The sequence below is a fragment of the Peromyscus maniculatus genome, chromosome 14 (genome assembly GCF_049852395.1).
Source record: "Peromyscus maniculatus bairdii isolate BWxNUB_F1_BW_parent chromosome 14, HU_Pman_BW_mat_3.1, whole genome shotgun sequence".
Taxonomy (NCBI): domain Eukaryota; kingdom Metazoa; phylum Chordata; class Mammalia; order Rodentia; family Cricetidae; genus Peromyscus; species Peromyscus maniculatus.
This window is the reverse complement of record NC_134865.1, coordinates 83965256-83981159: the sequence shown is the minus strand read 5'-3', so window position 1 is coordinate 83981159 and position 15904 is coordinate 83965256. Positions and strand designations below refer to the sequence as shown.

At 55.3% G+C, this 15904-nt stretch overlaps 2 protein-coding genes across 16 annotated transcripts in view; one reads left to right on the top strand and one right to left on the bottom strand.

The window, feature by feature from the left end:
* The first annotated feature begins 200 nt into the window (after positions 1-200).
* On the top strand, positions 201-13476 carry Xrcc3 (X-ray repair cross complementing 3). Of its 5 annotated transcripts, none has more exons than XM_042261227.2 (8): positions 201-259; positions 4956-5098; positions 6339-6476; positions 6952-7164; positions 8951-9105; positions 11669-11881; positions 11993-12033; positions 12107-13476. In XM_042261227.2, exons 2-8 carry the CDS (start codon positions 5044-5046, stop codon positions 12336-12338), a joined length of 1047 nt encoding a protein of 348 aa, XP_042117161.1. In that variant the 5' UTR covers positions 201-259; positions 4956-5043; the 3' UTR covers positions 12339-13476. The 5 variants fall into 5 exon arrangements, with proteins under 5 accessions (XP_042117161.1, XP_042117160.1, XP_076407607.1 ...); XM_042261226.2 differs by having other exon boundaries at positions 228-295; XM_076551492.1 differs by lacking the exon at positions 201-259 and having other exon boundaries at positions 4964-5098; positions 6960-7164.
* Positions 10296-15904, bottom strand: part of Klc1 (kinesin light chain 1) — a 55105-nt gene continuing 49496 nt past the window's right edge. For all 11 annotated transcript variants that reach the window (XM_016006470.3, XM_016006467.3, XM_016006471.3 and 8 more), the window contains 2 exons: positions 10872-10938; positions 10296-10681 (listed from right to left, as the gene is read on the bottom strand). In XM_016006470.3, the coding sequence (XP_015861956.1) occupies positions 10679-10681; positions 10872-10938 (70 nt within the window). In that variant the 3' untranslated portion in view covers positions 10296-10678. The remainder of the gene's footprint in view (positions 10682-10871; positions 10939-15904) is intronic.

Sequence of the window (15904 nt, the reverse complement as noted above, 5' to 3'; positions counted from 1 at the left end):
TTCACCAATCAGCTCAAGGTCCCCGCCCCTGCTGCCGGCTACCAATCGGCGGCGAGGGCCGGGGGACGCCCTCCGCGCCTCTCGAGGAGATTGCGACTTCGGATTGGCTCCTTAGTCAGCCACGTGGACGCCTCTTCGTTCCTGTTGGGTGTGGCAGACTCGGACTCCAGCCGTTCATTGGAAGAGAAGCCTAGGGTGGGCGGGGCTTCCGGAGCGGGCGGAGCGCGCGGGAGATCTCGCAAGGCGGCTGAGCCTGCAGGTGAGCCGATCGCCGGGGGCCAGAGCTGGGGACACGGTGGGTTTCGAACAGCCCAGGCCGGGGCCAGGGCTCAAAGGACGATCTTCCCCGGCGGGGCACCCCTTCCGGCCCGTAGCGGGGTTAGGGGAATCGAACCCAGAGTCCGGCCCGCCCCGCGGGCGCCTCCAGTATAACGGCATTAGGGAGCGCTCTTTCCGCACCAGGGTCCCAGGCCAGCCACAGCGCGATAGTCGCTGCAGATTTGACCTGTGACTCTTTTCTTGATGGCCTTCTTAAGGACGGAATGTCACTGTACATGCAGCCGAGGCTGGCCTTGGACTCCCAGCAGTTCTACCTAGTACTACCCAGGAGCGAGCTACCACCCCGCGCATCTACTCCCTGGTTTCTTTGGGTAATTTGCCTCGCTTCCAACAGCGACGCAGGAGCTTTGCTCACTGTCACAGCCTGCTCCCCAGTTGGAGGGATAGGCTGGTGTAGCCCTACCCCGCCAGAAGGCCGGAAGACAGGCGACCAAGTGGAGCATCGTGCCACCAGTGTCTGGGGCACAGGTCCTTGTTATGCCAAGATCGCAGGGACCCCCAAAAGACCACCACGGGGACCGAATCCCGCGTGTAAAAGCAAAGAGCCTTTATTTCAAGTTCCAGAGCTTGGTCCCTCTGTCTGTCCGACCCAGGGGTGAGAGCCGAGAGCCCTGAGCTGAGGTGGGCAGAGTTTTTATCATGGCAGAGGTTGGGGGGAGGGGATTTCCAGGGTCCAGGACCCTGATTGGCTGACAGTTGTCTAGGGGTATCTGTAAAACAAAATAGGTGTGTGCTAGACTCCAGGACATCTGGCAACCTTATCTAATGGCTGGAATGTTTGGGAGGTCAGGTACTACCTCACCCCTGGGTGGTATCAGCTTCAGGCTCTTCCTAGATCTGGGTGTTGCCTGCCAGTAAGCCTGTCACCGAAGCTGTGTCTAGGCCCCTAAGCCTGTCATGGCTGCTGTGTGGTCAAGCTATTTTGGGGCCCCTCCACAGTCCTCAGTGTTGAAGTAAAAGTTGCTCAGTGGAACTTTGTAAAGCAGGGCGGGGCTGGCTGCCTCAAGGCCTTGGCGGTTGCTGGTGCATGTCCAGAACCCGGCCCTATCTCTGTCCCCCGTCCAGCCTCCGCCAGCTGGCGGTCAGCCCGAGCCCTGTGACTGCTCTGGTTCCCTGCTGGACGAGGTTAGCGGAGGGCTTGGGAAACCTTTGCGTCCTCCACAGGAAGCACGTCCTCAAGCCCAGCTTCCCTCCTGCCCTGCAGCCGCCTGGCGCAGGCTTGCCCCGGTCTCTTGGCCTTCCTAATGCCACTGTTGCCAGGCTTTGTCTCCCTGAAGCAAGGGGGGGGTGGCCACCTGCCTTCCAGTGGTGTGTGTAGGAGTCACTTCCGATGGTCTGGACTGCCAGGGAAGCCTCTGGTGCCCACAACTGGAGACTTCACTCAGCTATTTTTAAAGTGCTTAAGCCTCATACAAGATGCTGGCCCAACGTTCAGCCAGCCCTCAGCTACTGACCTTGGCACCCCCACACACACGTGTGTGTGTTTGTGTGTTGTAAACAAATGTGCATGTGTATGTGCCCGTTTGGATGTGTGCTGATGTGTGTACATGTGTGGAAGCCAGAAGCTGATGTCCGATGTATCGGGGACTATGGGGGTCCAGCCCCTCGATAGTCCCCTCCCAGGGTCCGGGAAGAATCTACAACCAGCTGATAATTAATCTTTGATGAGAAGAAATGAATCTATGCACACGAAACTCCTTAGTCCATATACTTTATTATTCTGTGTCAGTTACAAGCTTATATTCTGCTCTCATATTTAGCTCATTTCTAGCCTGATTTCTCTCTACACTTGTCTGCGGTTCCCTCTGGGTTCTATCTTAATTCCTTCATCTAGTTCTTCCCCTTCTAGGTTCTCATCTATCTAGTTCCTTCCCACATCATCTCCTCTCCCATCTCCTTCTCTCTCCTCATCTCGTTCTTCCTCATCTTGTTCTTCCCCATCTGGCTCTTCCTCATCTTCCATCTCGTTCCTCTTCAAGCCCTACAATCTACTTCTTCCCCATCTCAGTTTGTTCCTCTCAAGTTCTTACCCGTCTAGTTCTTCCATTCTCTTTTCTCCTCTCCATCCTCCCTTGCCCTGGGAGTCCTGGTATATATATATATATATATATATATATATATATATATATATATATATATATATATATACACTTACAAGCAGTATTCCCTTAGCAGTGCAAAACCAGGCTTCCAGGGTCAAATGGAGGGGTGATAAGAATCACATAGGGAGGCAGTAACCTTTAATTATCATTTGCAACCCCAAAGGGAAGTGACCAATGGGGAAATGAATTAACTAAAAGCTAAATTCAGGTAATATCTAAGAAGAGGGTTCTTATGTGCTCAACTATAATCTTAAACATGATTGGTAGAAAATGTTAAGAATCTATAAGTTGCTAGGTCAATGGGAGAAAATAAAACTGTCTTCTTTTTTTCCTGTGGCTCCTATCTGTCCAAGCTATCTGCCATTTTTCTGCAGGGTGGGGGAAAGTGTGCTCAGTCGGTAGGCAACCTGTACAGCCAGATGCCTCTGGTGATAGTTAAAGGGAGATCTGGAACCAGAGGTAAGGTTTGGGAAAGGAGGAAGTAAAGCTTAATTGGCACATCCGCCAGGCTTCTCAAACAGGTAGTCTGGATGCTTAAGTCTGTTCTTAGAGAGTACAGAGGTATCTCTGATAAGGTACTTTCCTCCATCTGGGGATGGACCTGGCCAGATGCTGCCAATGATGATAAGTACAGGGAGGCTTGAACTGGGGTTCTGGCTGAGCATAGCTATCAGTGCAGAAGGTTATCTAAATATTCCTAGAAGTGCTTAGGTAAGGAGTTAGCAGTCTATAAAGTTAGTAAGGCTGTAAGAAAGGAGGGTCCGAGCTAAATTGTGTAAAGCTATTATCGTCCACCTGACCTAGGTGGTGTCTCCTTGTGGAATTTACCTTAAATCAGGAGACTTGCATGTGGACTGTTATTACTGCTAGTCCTTGAAAGTGGCCAAGGGAGATATCTGATTCTAGAGGAAGCCTTTCCTGAGGCTGTTCTCCAAATACCTGGAATGTGTGTGTCCAGAGAGTGATCAGTCCACACTGTTAGCCCTTCTTAGTGAAAAGTCAATTGGGAAAACTATGAAGGCACACATGATTTTCATAACAGAAGACAGCTGATATATAACAAGCCAAGTAACACCAAAAACTCCTTGGGATTTGGCTTCCTCTGGAGGAATTTCCTGATCCCTCCAGGCAGTGACTTTGCCATGACCAGCTGTGTTCCTAGGATATATTCCTGCGGCCTGCAGCACCAATGTATTCCTCAAACACTGGCCTTATATACTGAGGCAGGGTCTCACTTGAACTCCGTTCACAGATGGGCTGGTCAGCCTGCTCTGAAGATGCCCTGTCGCTTCCTTCTGAACGCTGGGATTACTGGCAGGCCACTGTGCCTGCCCAGCACCGGATCTCCACATCCTCATGGTCCACAGCAAGACATACACACACACACACACAAACACACACACATACACACACACACACACACACACACACACACACACACACACACACACACACTCACAGCGCTCTTGGCATTGACATTTGAACCAATGTGTACGAGATTGCAGAGTATCGTTGGACACACCCTTTGTAATGTCTTACTGGTTCTAGCATTGCCAGCCCCAGTGGGAGGGTAAGAGGCCCTATTGCTGTCCCCCCAGGTCCCTTCCTGGGAGGGTCTCCTAGTGCTTTCCAGTGAGGTGGAGCTGTAGCCCTGCCCCTCCCCGTTGTCCTCTGACTAGGTGTGGTTCCCCCCAGCATTCTTCAAAACTCCCAACTCACAAAACGTTGGAAAATGCTGGGTGAGACCCATGCATGTAGACCTAGAACCATGCAGGCCCCAAGAAGTTAAATGGGTGCAGCACGCACCAGCTAGCTTTCTTCTCCCAACTGAGCCTCAGGCACTGCACCTTCAGGATGATAGGGAGATCAGGATTTGTTCCGTGCTAACCTCTGGAGAGCCAGGACAAACAGAAGCACTAACCTGGGCTTTCATGGATAGTGTTTCCAAGACAGTGACACCTGTCCTCTGCCCTTGGTGGAACACATGTTGTTCTTTGTTTTGGCTCTTTTGGGGGTCCCACCACCTAGCTCCCAAATAAATCACACACGGAGGCTTATTCTTAGTTACAAATGCCCAACCTTAGCTTGGCTTGTTTCTTGCCAGCTTTCCTTAACTTTAAATTATCCCATCTACCTTTTGCCTCTGGGCTTTTTCTGTTCTCTTCTGTAAATCTTACTCTTCCTCTGTGGCTTGTCATGAAGCTGGGTGGCTGACCCCTGGGTTCCTCCTCCTCTGGCTACTTTTTTTCCCCCAGATTTCTCCTGTATCTTCTCTCTGCCTGCCAGCCCCTCCTATCCTTTCTTCTGCCTTGCTATTGGCCAGTTCTTTATTAGACCATCAGGTGTTTTAGACAGACACAGGAACACAGCTTCAGAGTTAAACAAATGCAACATAAGCAAAAGTAACAGACCTTATAATAACATTCTGCAGCCCCTAACTACCCTGATGTCGAGGTGAGCGTTCACATCAGACGGCCCTCTGAGTGTGGCACTTTCTAACACGCCCTCCCACAGGTGGTCCAAGTTAACAGCAAGCACGTTGGAATCTGTTGCCATCACTGTCTCGCTGGAAGTTTCTCATGCTCGTGAACCCACTGAGGAAATGGACTTGGATCAACTGGACCTAAACCCCAGAATTACTGCTGCAATTAAGAAGGGTATGTTGTGTGAAGTGGACAGCTACACACGTGCACCTTGGGTAAGACAAGCACTCATCAAGCCTGTGTGCCGCCACCAGCTGGCGGTCCCTCTCCTCTTCAGAGAGGGTCTCAGGTCTGTTTTGCTGTGGGCTACTCTGTCTGTGGGGCACCTTCTGCCCCTGAGTTCCTGGAGGGCTGCTGTGGGCAAGCCGCCCAGCCCCCATCTCCATGGCAGATCTTCCTGCCACTGTGGGAACGGGTTTGACACACCTGCAGTCATTTTTTTCTTTTCTTCTTTCTTTTTAATTGCAACAGGGCGTCACTGTATGGCCCTGGCTGGCCTGGAACTCACTGTGTCTGGCCCTGAACTCACAGAGAGCCTCCTGCCTCTGATTGCCAGTGCTGGGATAATAGTTTCTTCTTTCAGCTGATTTGAAAATACAAAGTAAATCCAGGCCCAGAATTAATTTCTTTCTTTGTTTTGTTTTGTTCTTTGAGACAGGGTTTCTCTGTGTAATTTTGGTGCCAGTCCTGGATCTCGCTCTGTAGACCAGGCTGGCCTCAAACTCACAGAGATCCACCTGGCTCTGCCTCTCAAGTGCTGGGATTAAAGGCGTGCGCCACCACAGCTGGCCAGAATTAATTTCTTTACCCTTCTTCCCAAGCAGCAGGCCCTTGGCTCATTAGCTGCGAGGTCCCTTTACTTCCTGCCCTGGCCTGGCCTGGCGAGGCTCAGAGTTGGCTTCTACGTTGCCCTTTCTCCATCTGTCGACATCAGTCAACTCCAGGGCTTTGTGCATGGTCAGCAGGCACTCGCCCACACCACACCCCCAACTCCACAGTCACTTTTTGTTTTGACTTTAAAATACAGGGTCTTGCTGTGTAGCTCAAACTGGCCCTGAACTCCTTGGCTCCAGAAATCCTCCTGCCTCAGCCTCCCAAGTAGCCTGGACTATGGACAAAGAGTGGGACAGGGTGACCCCAGGATTCGCCCTCACCTCTGGTTCCTGTTGCTGCTGACATGAGAGTCACGGCCAGGTCACAAGGGTGCAGCAGCAGGGTCCCTTCAGTAGTCCTTCCCTCCTCCCTCCTCCCTCCTCCCTCCTCCCTCCTCCCTCCTCACTGCTCACTCTCCCCAAGACGTGCTGGGTGAATCCAGTCACCGTCACTGGTGTCCCCAGCTCTGGAGGCCAGCTCTCCCCTCCCCTGCCCCCCTTGCTGAGTGTCCTGACTCACTGTGGTTTATCTGTGACTTCAGGTAGACTGAAGTCCGTGAAGGAGGTTCTGTGCTACTCGGGCCCAGACTTGCAGCGGCTCACCAGCCTGCCCACGCACGATGTGCACTACCTGCTCAAAGTGGCCTCCCGACACCTTCAGGGCGGCCGTGTCCTTACAGGTGGGCAGGGAAGCATCTTCCGGCTGGCACCAGGGGTGTCTCTCTATGTCATTCTGGCTGTCCTGGAACCCTCTGTAGCTCAGGCTGGCCTCGAACTCATGGAGATGCCTCCCCTCTCAAGTGCTGGGACTAAAGGTGCACACACTACACCCAGACTTGGGTTTCTCTAGCAGCTTGTGCCCACTGGAGAGCATGTGTGGCATCCTGGGAGTGTGACAGGAACAAACTCTTAGGTAGCACTGTCTTCAGCCGCAGGGCCAGGCTGCCTGCCCTCTGACCTCAGCACCCAGCCCATGGACTTGGCCAGTCCTGCAGCCACGCTGCGTCTGGAGCCAGCACTTCCTTAAAGGCCTTAGGCTCCCAGGCCCCAGCAGGCCGTGGGCGGGCACGGGCCAGGCCGGAAGCATGCTGACCCCAGCAGGCCGTGGGCGGGCCCGGGCCAGGCCGGAAGCATGCTGACCCCTGCTCCCTGCAGCGCTGCAGCTGTTCCAGCAGAGGGAGGGCTTCCCCGAGCAGCATCGACGCCTGAGCCTGGGCTGCCCGGTCCTGGATCAGTTCCTGGGTGGCGGCCTGCCCCTGGAGGGGATCACTGACCTGGCTGGCCGGAGCTCGGCCGGGAAGACGCAGCTGGCGCTTCAGCTCTGCCTGACCGTGCAGTTCCCACGACAATATGGAGGCCTGGAGGCTGGTGAGTGGCTGCCTCTTCCTCGGGGGTAGGGAAGGCAGGTCCCAGCCAGGTGGACTCGGGCACCTGTTCTGCTCTGGGGGTAGCGGCTGTCCCCTGGGTGGCTTCCCGTGACTGTCTTCGTCCAGAAGAGGAGGTGGCAGGTGACGCTGGACTTAGGCTGTGGAAGGAGCTAGCCGGGGTACCAGCCGATCCTGCAGCGGTCACACAGCGTAAGCTGAGGCACCTCACCCCTGTACTCGGGCCCTGTTGTGAGCAGCTGGAGCCTCACCACAGCACCACTTCACGTTGGTTTCTGTCCCAAAAACAATGGCCAAAGGAAGGCTCCAGTTTCCTGGTCCTCATCAAAGCTCGTCTTGTCCCCAGCACTCCTGAGGCGGTGGCGGTGTGGGTGTCCCCAGCACTCCTGAGGTTGGCAGCAATGGACATTAGCCTCTGGTGCGCCTTCTTCCGAGACACACCCGTCAGCCCCAGAGCCATTTCAGAAGTACCTCCTGCCTACGGAGTCTTAAAAACCATCATCCAGGTTGGGCGGCAGTGGCGCACGCACTTAATCCCAGCACTTGGGAGGCAGAGGCAGGCAGATCTCAGTGAGTTCGAGGCCAGCCTGGTCTACAAAACCAGTTCCAGGACTATTAAACAGAGAAACCTTGTCTCGAAAAAGAAAAAAACAAACCAAAAAAACAAAAACCAGCATCTCGCTGTGGTGCGTCATACCTGTAACCCCAGCCCGCCCGCAGGAGGCAGGGGCAGGAAGGTCAGTGCAAGCTGGAGGCCAGCCTGGCTCCAGTGAGTCTGGCCTGCGGAGTGAGACCCTACCGTGGTAACGGAGATAGTTAAATGTTTATATCTGCACCCAGAATATTGTCAGTTGTGCTTCCTCCTTTTGTGGATGGTCTTTGCTTTCTCTTTTGTTTGGTTTTTCAAGACAGCGTTTCTCTGTGTGTGCAGCCCTGGCTGTCCTGGAACTCTGTAGACCAGGCTGGCCTCAAACTCAGAGATCTGCCTGCCTCTCTCTGCTTCCTGTGCTGGGTGGGACTAAAAGGCGTGGCCACCACCGTCCAGCTGATCTTTGCTTTCTTACCCGCGTCCTTGGAAACACACCGTGTTCATCTTAGGAAAAACACTTATCACTTGTGCTTTGATGTCTTTGACTAGCCACTGGCATCTTCCCCGAGAGTTCTCAAACTAAGCATGTGGACTCCAAGAGTCCCAGCACCCTCTGTGGGAAGAATGTCTCGGGTGAGGCACTGGCGCCTTTGCTGAGAACCCACTGCCCACAGACCCCGGCTTTCCTGCTAGTGACCCAGCTCTTCTCAGCTGCAGATCGGGGTGGTTTGACCAACAGTGCACCACACAAGGACTGTTGGGGCTCTGGGTGACCAGGTGCTCAGGCCTGTTCACCCACTCTGGCGTCGTCACGCAGAGACAGTGGCAGGAGCCTGTGAGCTGTCCTGCATCTGAGGAACATGTTCCAAAGTCTCGTGACCCTGGTGATCTCTGCCCTGTCCTGCCCAACCCAGCGGGGAACTGGAGAGCAGGAATGAGCGATCAGGGTATCCAGGAACGGCGTGGGAATGGAGGCGAGTGGGTACTCCGGTGTCTGAGTAGAGGGACAGCCTGTGTTCTAAGGGACCAGCAAGGTAGCCAAAGGTGGGAGAAGAACCACACTGAGCCTGCGGCCCTTCTGGGTGAAAAGGACAGAGGCAGACAGGCAGAGGCTACATTTGGTTGTGTGGCCACGGACCCATTTCCAGTTCTTGTGCACACTGGTGTTCTGGCTTCCCAGGGGCCGTCTACATCTGCACAGAGGATGTCTTCCCCAGCAAGCGGCTGTGGCAGCTCATTGAACATCAGCAGCAGCTGCGGACAGATGTGCCTGGGGAGGTGGTCCAGAAGATCAAGTTCAGCAACCACATCTTCGTTGAACATGCGGCCGACGTGGTAAGTGTCTGTTTCTGCTCACAAATGGCCCAGTGACTCAGCCAGTGTCACCTGTACAGGGGCCTGGAGTGCAGAGACCGGGCTCGACTCAGAATGTACTGTCAGGGTAAAGTCAGGAGGAGGAGATGTCCAACGTAAGGACCTAGGGGACCAGACTCCCATAGGGAGGAGATCATGAAGGAAGGGTTCGTTCTAAACCAGCAGTTCTCAACCTGTGGGTCACGACCCTTTGGGTCACATAGCATACATCCTGCATATTAGTTATTTATATTATGATTCATAACTGTAGCAAATTACAGTTATGAAGTAGCAACAAAAGTAATTTTACGGTTGGGGAACTGTATTTAAGGTTGCAGCTAGGAAAGTTGAGAGGCCCTGTAATCTAAACACACTTAGCAAGGAGCCTGCTGCCCTGAGGAGCCTGTGGGCCAGGCATTCGGGAATGCTGGGTTGATGAGTGTGCTGTGGAAGTCTACCCCACAGTCCTGCCTTGAGACCAACACTGCTGCTCCGTACCTGAAAACGACCTAACTGGCCCCTGTGGGGAGGAGAAGCCCTGGGTGTGTGGCAAAGGTGTCCTGTAGGTTGGGGGGTCCAGAGAGCCGACAAGGCACCACAGAGGCCTGTCCCCGCTGCTGTTCACCGTTGGCACTGCCTGAGCCTGGGGCTTACCTGATGACCAGGCTGGGTCAGTTCCAGCAGCCGGAAGCAGGGCCATGCCCAGGACAGTTGCTCAAGTTAGAGAAGCCCTTGTCTGCAGTGGTGGATGACAGACGAGGATCCTTCAGGAGTCTGGAGAAGAACAGCCCTGTACCCCAAATAGAAATGTGGGTAATGACTGGGGGGGCTTGGGAGCACCCTCAGCGTGGCCACCTGGAGTGCCACTGTGGCTAGGGAGAGCGTTCTGAGAGGATGGCAGACTGGCTCAGCTACTCTAAGCTGTCCTCTGGCCTCTGTGTGCTCACCAAATGCCATTCACACAGGCCACTCACATACGCGATAATAAAAAGTTTTAATTTTTTAAAAAGAGTTGCCAGGTGTCACTCAGGAGGCAGAGGCGGGCAGATCTCTGAGTTCGAGGCCAGCCTGGTCTACAGAGCGAGCTCCAGGACAGCCAGGACTACACAGAGAAACTGTCTTGGAAAACAGTGGGGGGCGGGGGGATTTATGAACAGACATTTATTCCGGTAAACGGTAAGGCATATAAACTTTTAATTTTAAAAAATGTACAATAAAAATACATTATCACACACAACACAGAGAACTAAACACAGGAGAAGAGCCGCCACAGCGGGGCAAGCAGCAGGAGCCAGGTGTCCTGTCCCAGGGGCCGCCCAGAGGGGAACAGGGCCAGGCCGCGGACCTCACTCACTCACTGAGAGTTGCTCTCCCAGACAGACCCTACTCGTGTGTGGCTGTTAGTATGTGCTCGGCAGCACGTGGGCAGGGGACTAAGTTAGCACTGTGGCTCCCAGCCCAGGGCCCTCCCAGCCCCACCGCGGCCTTCACAGGGCCAGCTCCGGAGCCACACTCGGCAGCAGCATCGTGGTGTTCAGAGCAGGCCAGGCTCGGGTCACTGGGAAAGAAAGCTGCAGTCAGGCCAGGCCACCTCGGGAGCGGCTCCGTCCCCTCCCACCCTGGCTCTGCCCGGCCATGGAGCGTGTCAGCCCCCAGGGCTCAACAGGATGCGAACCCAGAACCTCCCCTCTTCACCTCCTCGCCATGGCTGCCACCCAGGCCTGGCTGAGGGGAGGTGCGGCACTCACGTTAGTGCTAGCGTCTTCTAGGCTGCTGCTGTCGTTTTCCACGCACAGGGGCTCTGCTGGGGACGCCCTAGGGAGAAGCACAGGCAGAGTTTCACTCTGGGCTGGACATCAGAGTCCGCGGCTCGGGGGGCAGGGCAGGCTACCTGCTTGGCCAGACCTGAACTGGGACCAGTGTGCAGGCCCCGGCTGCAACCTCACCACCCCACCGTGGCCTCGTGACCCTCACCCGGGCCACTCAGCCAGTCAGGCTCCTGACCGATCACAAGTCGCCCGCGCCTGGTGCCAACAGGGCACAGTGGCCCCAAGAAGCAAGCCCGGGTCACCTGCCTCGGCCTCGGACTGCAGGAGCGGGCAGAGGGGAGCTGCCCAGTGTCCCCCTGCTCCTTGCTAATCCTCTCCAGGGTGCAGCCTCAGGTGGGGCATGGTGCAGTTCTCAACCCCTTCAGGAGCGCGTGGTACCGGGTGTGTAGAACGGACTACCAGACCACTGCTCCGTCCTACCACCTGCCCATCGGTACAAAGACCAGGGGGCACCTAGCCCTTCCCCCACACCCTACTTGAGTGGGGCCAAGCAGAGCTCTCTCTAGAGCACACAGCCTAGTGAGCTGATCCTGTCAGCCCTGGGGCTGTAGCAGGCTTGGGTGACTGCGAGGGGACAGTCACTGTGATGCTCACAGGACTCGGGGAGGGGCTGGGAGACAGCGGAAGGTGCTCGGGAGGACAGTAAGAGCGGAGGTGCGGGCAGGAGTCTCTGCATCCCGGGGGGCCAGTGTAGAGCACGCTGTGTGTCCCCCCAGGACGCCTTGCTGGAGTGTGTGAGGAGGAGGGTCCCCATTCTGCTCTCAAGGGGAATGGCCCGTCTGGTGGTGGTCGACTCTGTGGCAGCCCCGTTTCGCTGTGAGTACGATGCTCAGGCCTTGGCCACCAGGGCCAAGCGCCTGCAGTCACTGGGGGCCGCGCTCCGAGGACTGAGCAGCACCTTCCGGAGCCCTGTGCTGTGCATCAACCAGGTAGGGAGGCTCAGTGGCTGTGCCCTTTCCTTGGGGGAGGCGGGGCTGGCGGGGCGGGAGGGGAGCAGCTGAGGTGGCCGCAGTAACTGACCCTCGCTTGGGTCTTCCCAGGTGACAGAAATGGCGGAGGAGTCCACGCCCAGGCCTCTGGGGTGAGTACGGGCCCTCAGCAAGGACGCCGGAGTGGGTGGGGCGCACAGCAGCAACACCCATTTTGTGTCTCAGGGCCTGGGATGAGCACCTCTCGCCAGCCCTGGGCATCACCTGGGCCAACGAGCTCCTGATGAGGCTGAAGGTTGACCGGGTGCATGAGGCGGCCGCCGCCGCGGGGGGCCTGCCCCGAAGCCCGGCTCGGACCCTCCAAGTGCTCTTCGCCCCGCACCTGCCCCTCTCCTCCTGTTGCTACACTGTCGGTGGGGAAGGCATTAGAGGGGTACCAGGAACTGAGTCCTGCTAACAGCGGCGCCAGAGGATCACCTGACAGGTCCCAGGAAACCCCGGTTCTGATGAGTCCTCCCAACAGTGTCGGCGGCACCGGTGAACAGATGGATACCCAGACCACTGGAAAACCCAGCTCTTTACATTATGATTCATAACAGTATCAAAATAACAGTCATGGAGCAGCAGTGAAGTAACTTTATGGTTGGGGTCACCAAGACACGAGGACGGTATTTAAGGGTCGCAGCGTCAGGAAGGTGGGAAACCACTGGTTTAGGGGATGAATGGCCAGCCAGGGGCCCTAGCAGTCTGAGGGTGTCTGCTTGGGAACCCCAGAATGACCAGGCTCAGCTCTTGCCTCTTGTGCTTTCTGCCTGGGACTGAGTCAGCAGCTGGTCTGGTGGGGCCTCCTGCAGGGTGGTCTCAACCCAAACAGGCAGGGATGCTCACCACTCAGGCCAAGTGAGGCACGCAGTGAGGGACTTCCTGCTGTGCCCTCCCCACACATACACAGCATGGTGGGGCAGAGGAGAAAACAAGCTGACCTCAGGCCCTGCTTCCAGAACAGTCTCGGGGAAGGAGGTAGGACTGTCCTAGCCTGGCTGCCTCAGGCCGAGCAGCTTCCAGCCACTTAAGAGAGACAGCAGGAAACGGGTCTGTGTCCTTGCCGAGGCCTGGCTAAGTATGTCCAGCAACTCTGGCTTGGCAGTACGTCCAGGCTGGGGGGCACCACGAGCATGCCACAGGACCACGGACACGCTCAGCAGAAGGCACCTCCTGGTGACATCTGCTCTGGACCCCAGGATCACCACTTCTGGACTTGAGGCTCTACAGTCACCAAGGAATGTGGCCTCTGGAGACAGGGCTTTGATCCTTCCTGGCAGCACAGGCCTCCTCCGGCAAACGTGCCGTTGCTCCAGTGGCGTGGAGCTCCAAACCTTCAACGCTACCTGCGGCCCCCACCCCTTTTTTGGCAGTTCTGGAGACTGAACCTAGGGTCTCCCCTGTGCCCAGCCCCACCTGCTGTCTGGAAGGCTGAGGACACCGGCCTGAGTGATGGGACACATCTGCTTGGGGTGGGAGTGGTCTATACAAAACAGCCTCTCTGCAAAACTGGAGGGCTTCATATCAGAAAATAAAACTATTTTTATAACAAAGTAGTGACAATTCTAAATTGTTTCCTAGATAGTTTGTATTGAAAATTAGAAAACATGGTTCCAAAACAGGCACACTTCGAAGCCATGCCCAAGGCTCCCGTATCCACCAGCTAGGTCCACCCCAACAGTGGTCCACGTGGTAAAGCCAGAGCATCTTTCAGGATATGGGAGCCACGCTCTCCCAGTGTTGGGAACAACTTGTCCCGTATCTCGATCTGCTGCAGTCAGCTAACTGTCCAGACCAGTCCTGGCACTGTGCGCTGGGGAGCCCTGCCCACCTGCTCCTGCATTACATGCCACCCTACTGCTCAAGTCTGCATCACAGGTCCAGTCAGCTCAAGGGTGAGCGCAGAGGAATGTAGGACACCAACTAGGTCCACGTGCCCCATGGGCCTACAGTCCCCTGAGGGACTGTCAGCACGCATCTCTAGCAATTATTTAATATACACCACTACACTGGCTTCCTCAGGCTGGCAAGAGGCTCAGAGGGTAAAGGCCCTTGCAGCACCAACTGGCAACCTAAATTCACTCTCTGGAAGGAGAGAACAGAATGCACAAAGCTCTCCTGATGTCCATATGCAGAGCCATGGTTACACACACTGACTTTCTACATGACATCTGCAGCAGCTTTACAGAAAAGTCCTATCTGAAGCCTTCCATCACTCAATGTGTTGGACCACACACCAACCCGGAAGCATCCAGTTGCCTGCTGTGCCCACCACCCGTGAGCTTCCCTGCAATAACCACCTCAGGTTGTTGACATCTCTCTCTTGGGATCCCCTCACCATAAAGAACATGATGAAAAGGGACAGTGGACCCCTGCTTGTCTCCTGAGAACATGAAGTGCAACAGAACCTTGCACCATGTTGACTGCAAACAAGTTCCCAGAGTGCTCCTCTGCAGTACAGTGTCCAAGCAGTCAGGCCAGGCAACTTGCTCTAAGATCTGTTACCTTCTGCAGACTTGGACTCCAGGAGGCTTTTACCTGAGTTCTGAGGGACTCCCACTCCTGCTTAACCACCTCCCCAGCCCCAACCCTGGTACTTTGCCCAGGACAGGGTCTTACTTGTAGAGCCCTGGCTGGCCTCTGCCTCCTGAGTGCAGGGATGAAAGTGCACCACCGTGCCTGGCCTTAGAAATCTGTAACTGGTTGTGATAGGTTAGTTTAACACCACTGTACTCGGGCCAGCCGGAAAACCTGATGTTTCATAAGAACCACGCAGCTCTTCAGACCAATGCTAGGCTGAGCCGGAAAGTGCCTGCAGCCAAAGGCTGCAGTCTGCTGCCCTGTTTAGGTTTACAAGTTCAGAGTTTCCCGGGCCCTGTATTCTCTCAACTTGAGGCTAGCCTCACACACTGCTTCGGACTGATCTGAGACATTATCGTCAGAACACACCCGTGAGAAAGCTTCTGTGTGCTCAGCATACAGGGCCCAAAGGACGGGGCCTCTAGAACACTGGTGCAGCGCCCAGCACCAAAGCTGACCCAGCAGCAGTCGACAGTCCACAGAGGCCTGTGGGAAGCAGCCCCCCCCCCCCCCCCCCCCCCCCCCCGTACCGCTTCTCCACCTTCCCTCCACACTTCAGGCTCAGCAGACACAGACCACTGTGAGCTCCTGGTCAGAAAGGAAGTATTTTAAGCACCTGATGCTTGACAATTTTTTCACAGTGTTCAAATTTTAAATAGATGTAGGTGTTATGACAGCGTGGGAGGCAGGAGTCACATGCAGCAGCGGATCTGCGCATGCCTACGCCACTAGCTGCAGCCTGGCTTGCCTCCCTGGGCACAATGATGTTGGCTCTGGTCATCAGCTGCCCCCAAGCACAGGTGCAGGTCAAGCAACAGAATTCGGGGGCCTGGCTGCAAGGCACTTTTTAAACAACAACCTCCAGATGTTGGTGGATGTCCCCACCGAGAAAGAAAGCCACTCCTCCCAAGAGGGCACTCTCCCTCCTGGCAGACTGGAGGAACTGCCAGGCTTCGGGCTGTCAGTGCTCCGCGCCTCTCAGGGAGCCTATCTAAGTTCAGGTGGCTGGCACTCGGCGCTCCCAAGTCTGCCAGACAATTCTGTTGTTCCCGCGAGAAAAAGCCAGTGGAAAATTATATTGAGCAATACTTCTAAGGAGGTCACCCTCAAGCGATGCTATGCATGTAAAACACTGAGCATTTGGGTTTAGGGGTGTAGCTCAGTGCTTGGGTGCAGCTGGCAGGGTGTGTTTAATGAGCAAAAGGTCTGAGTATATCCAGCACTAGAAACCAATCTTTAGCTCCCATGACAGGTCTGCCTAGAGCACACGACCTGGTGTCTCAGAGTGTCCTTCATCCTCCACTTGGGGCTAGGGTGACAGCTGACACTTCACTAGTTGGATGTGGACCACAGAGAGCTGTGGTCCCATCAGGTGTGATGACCGGGGAGTCAGTCCGTCAC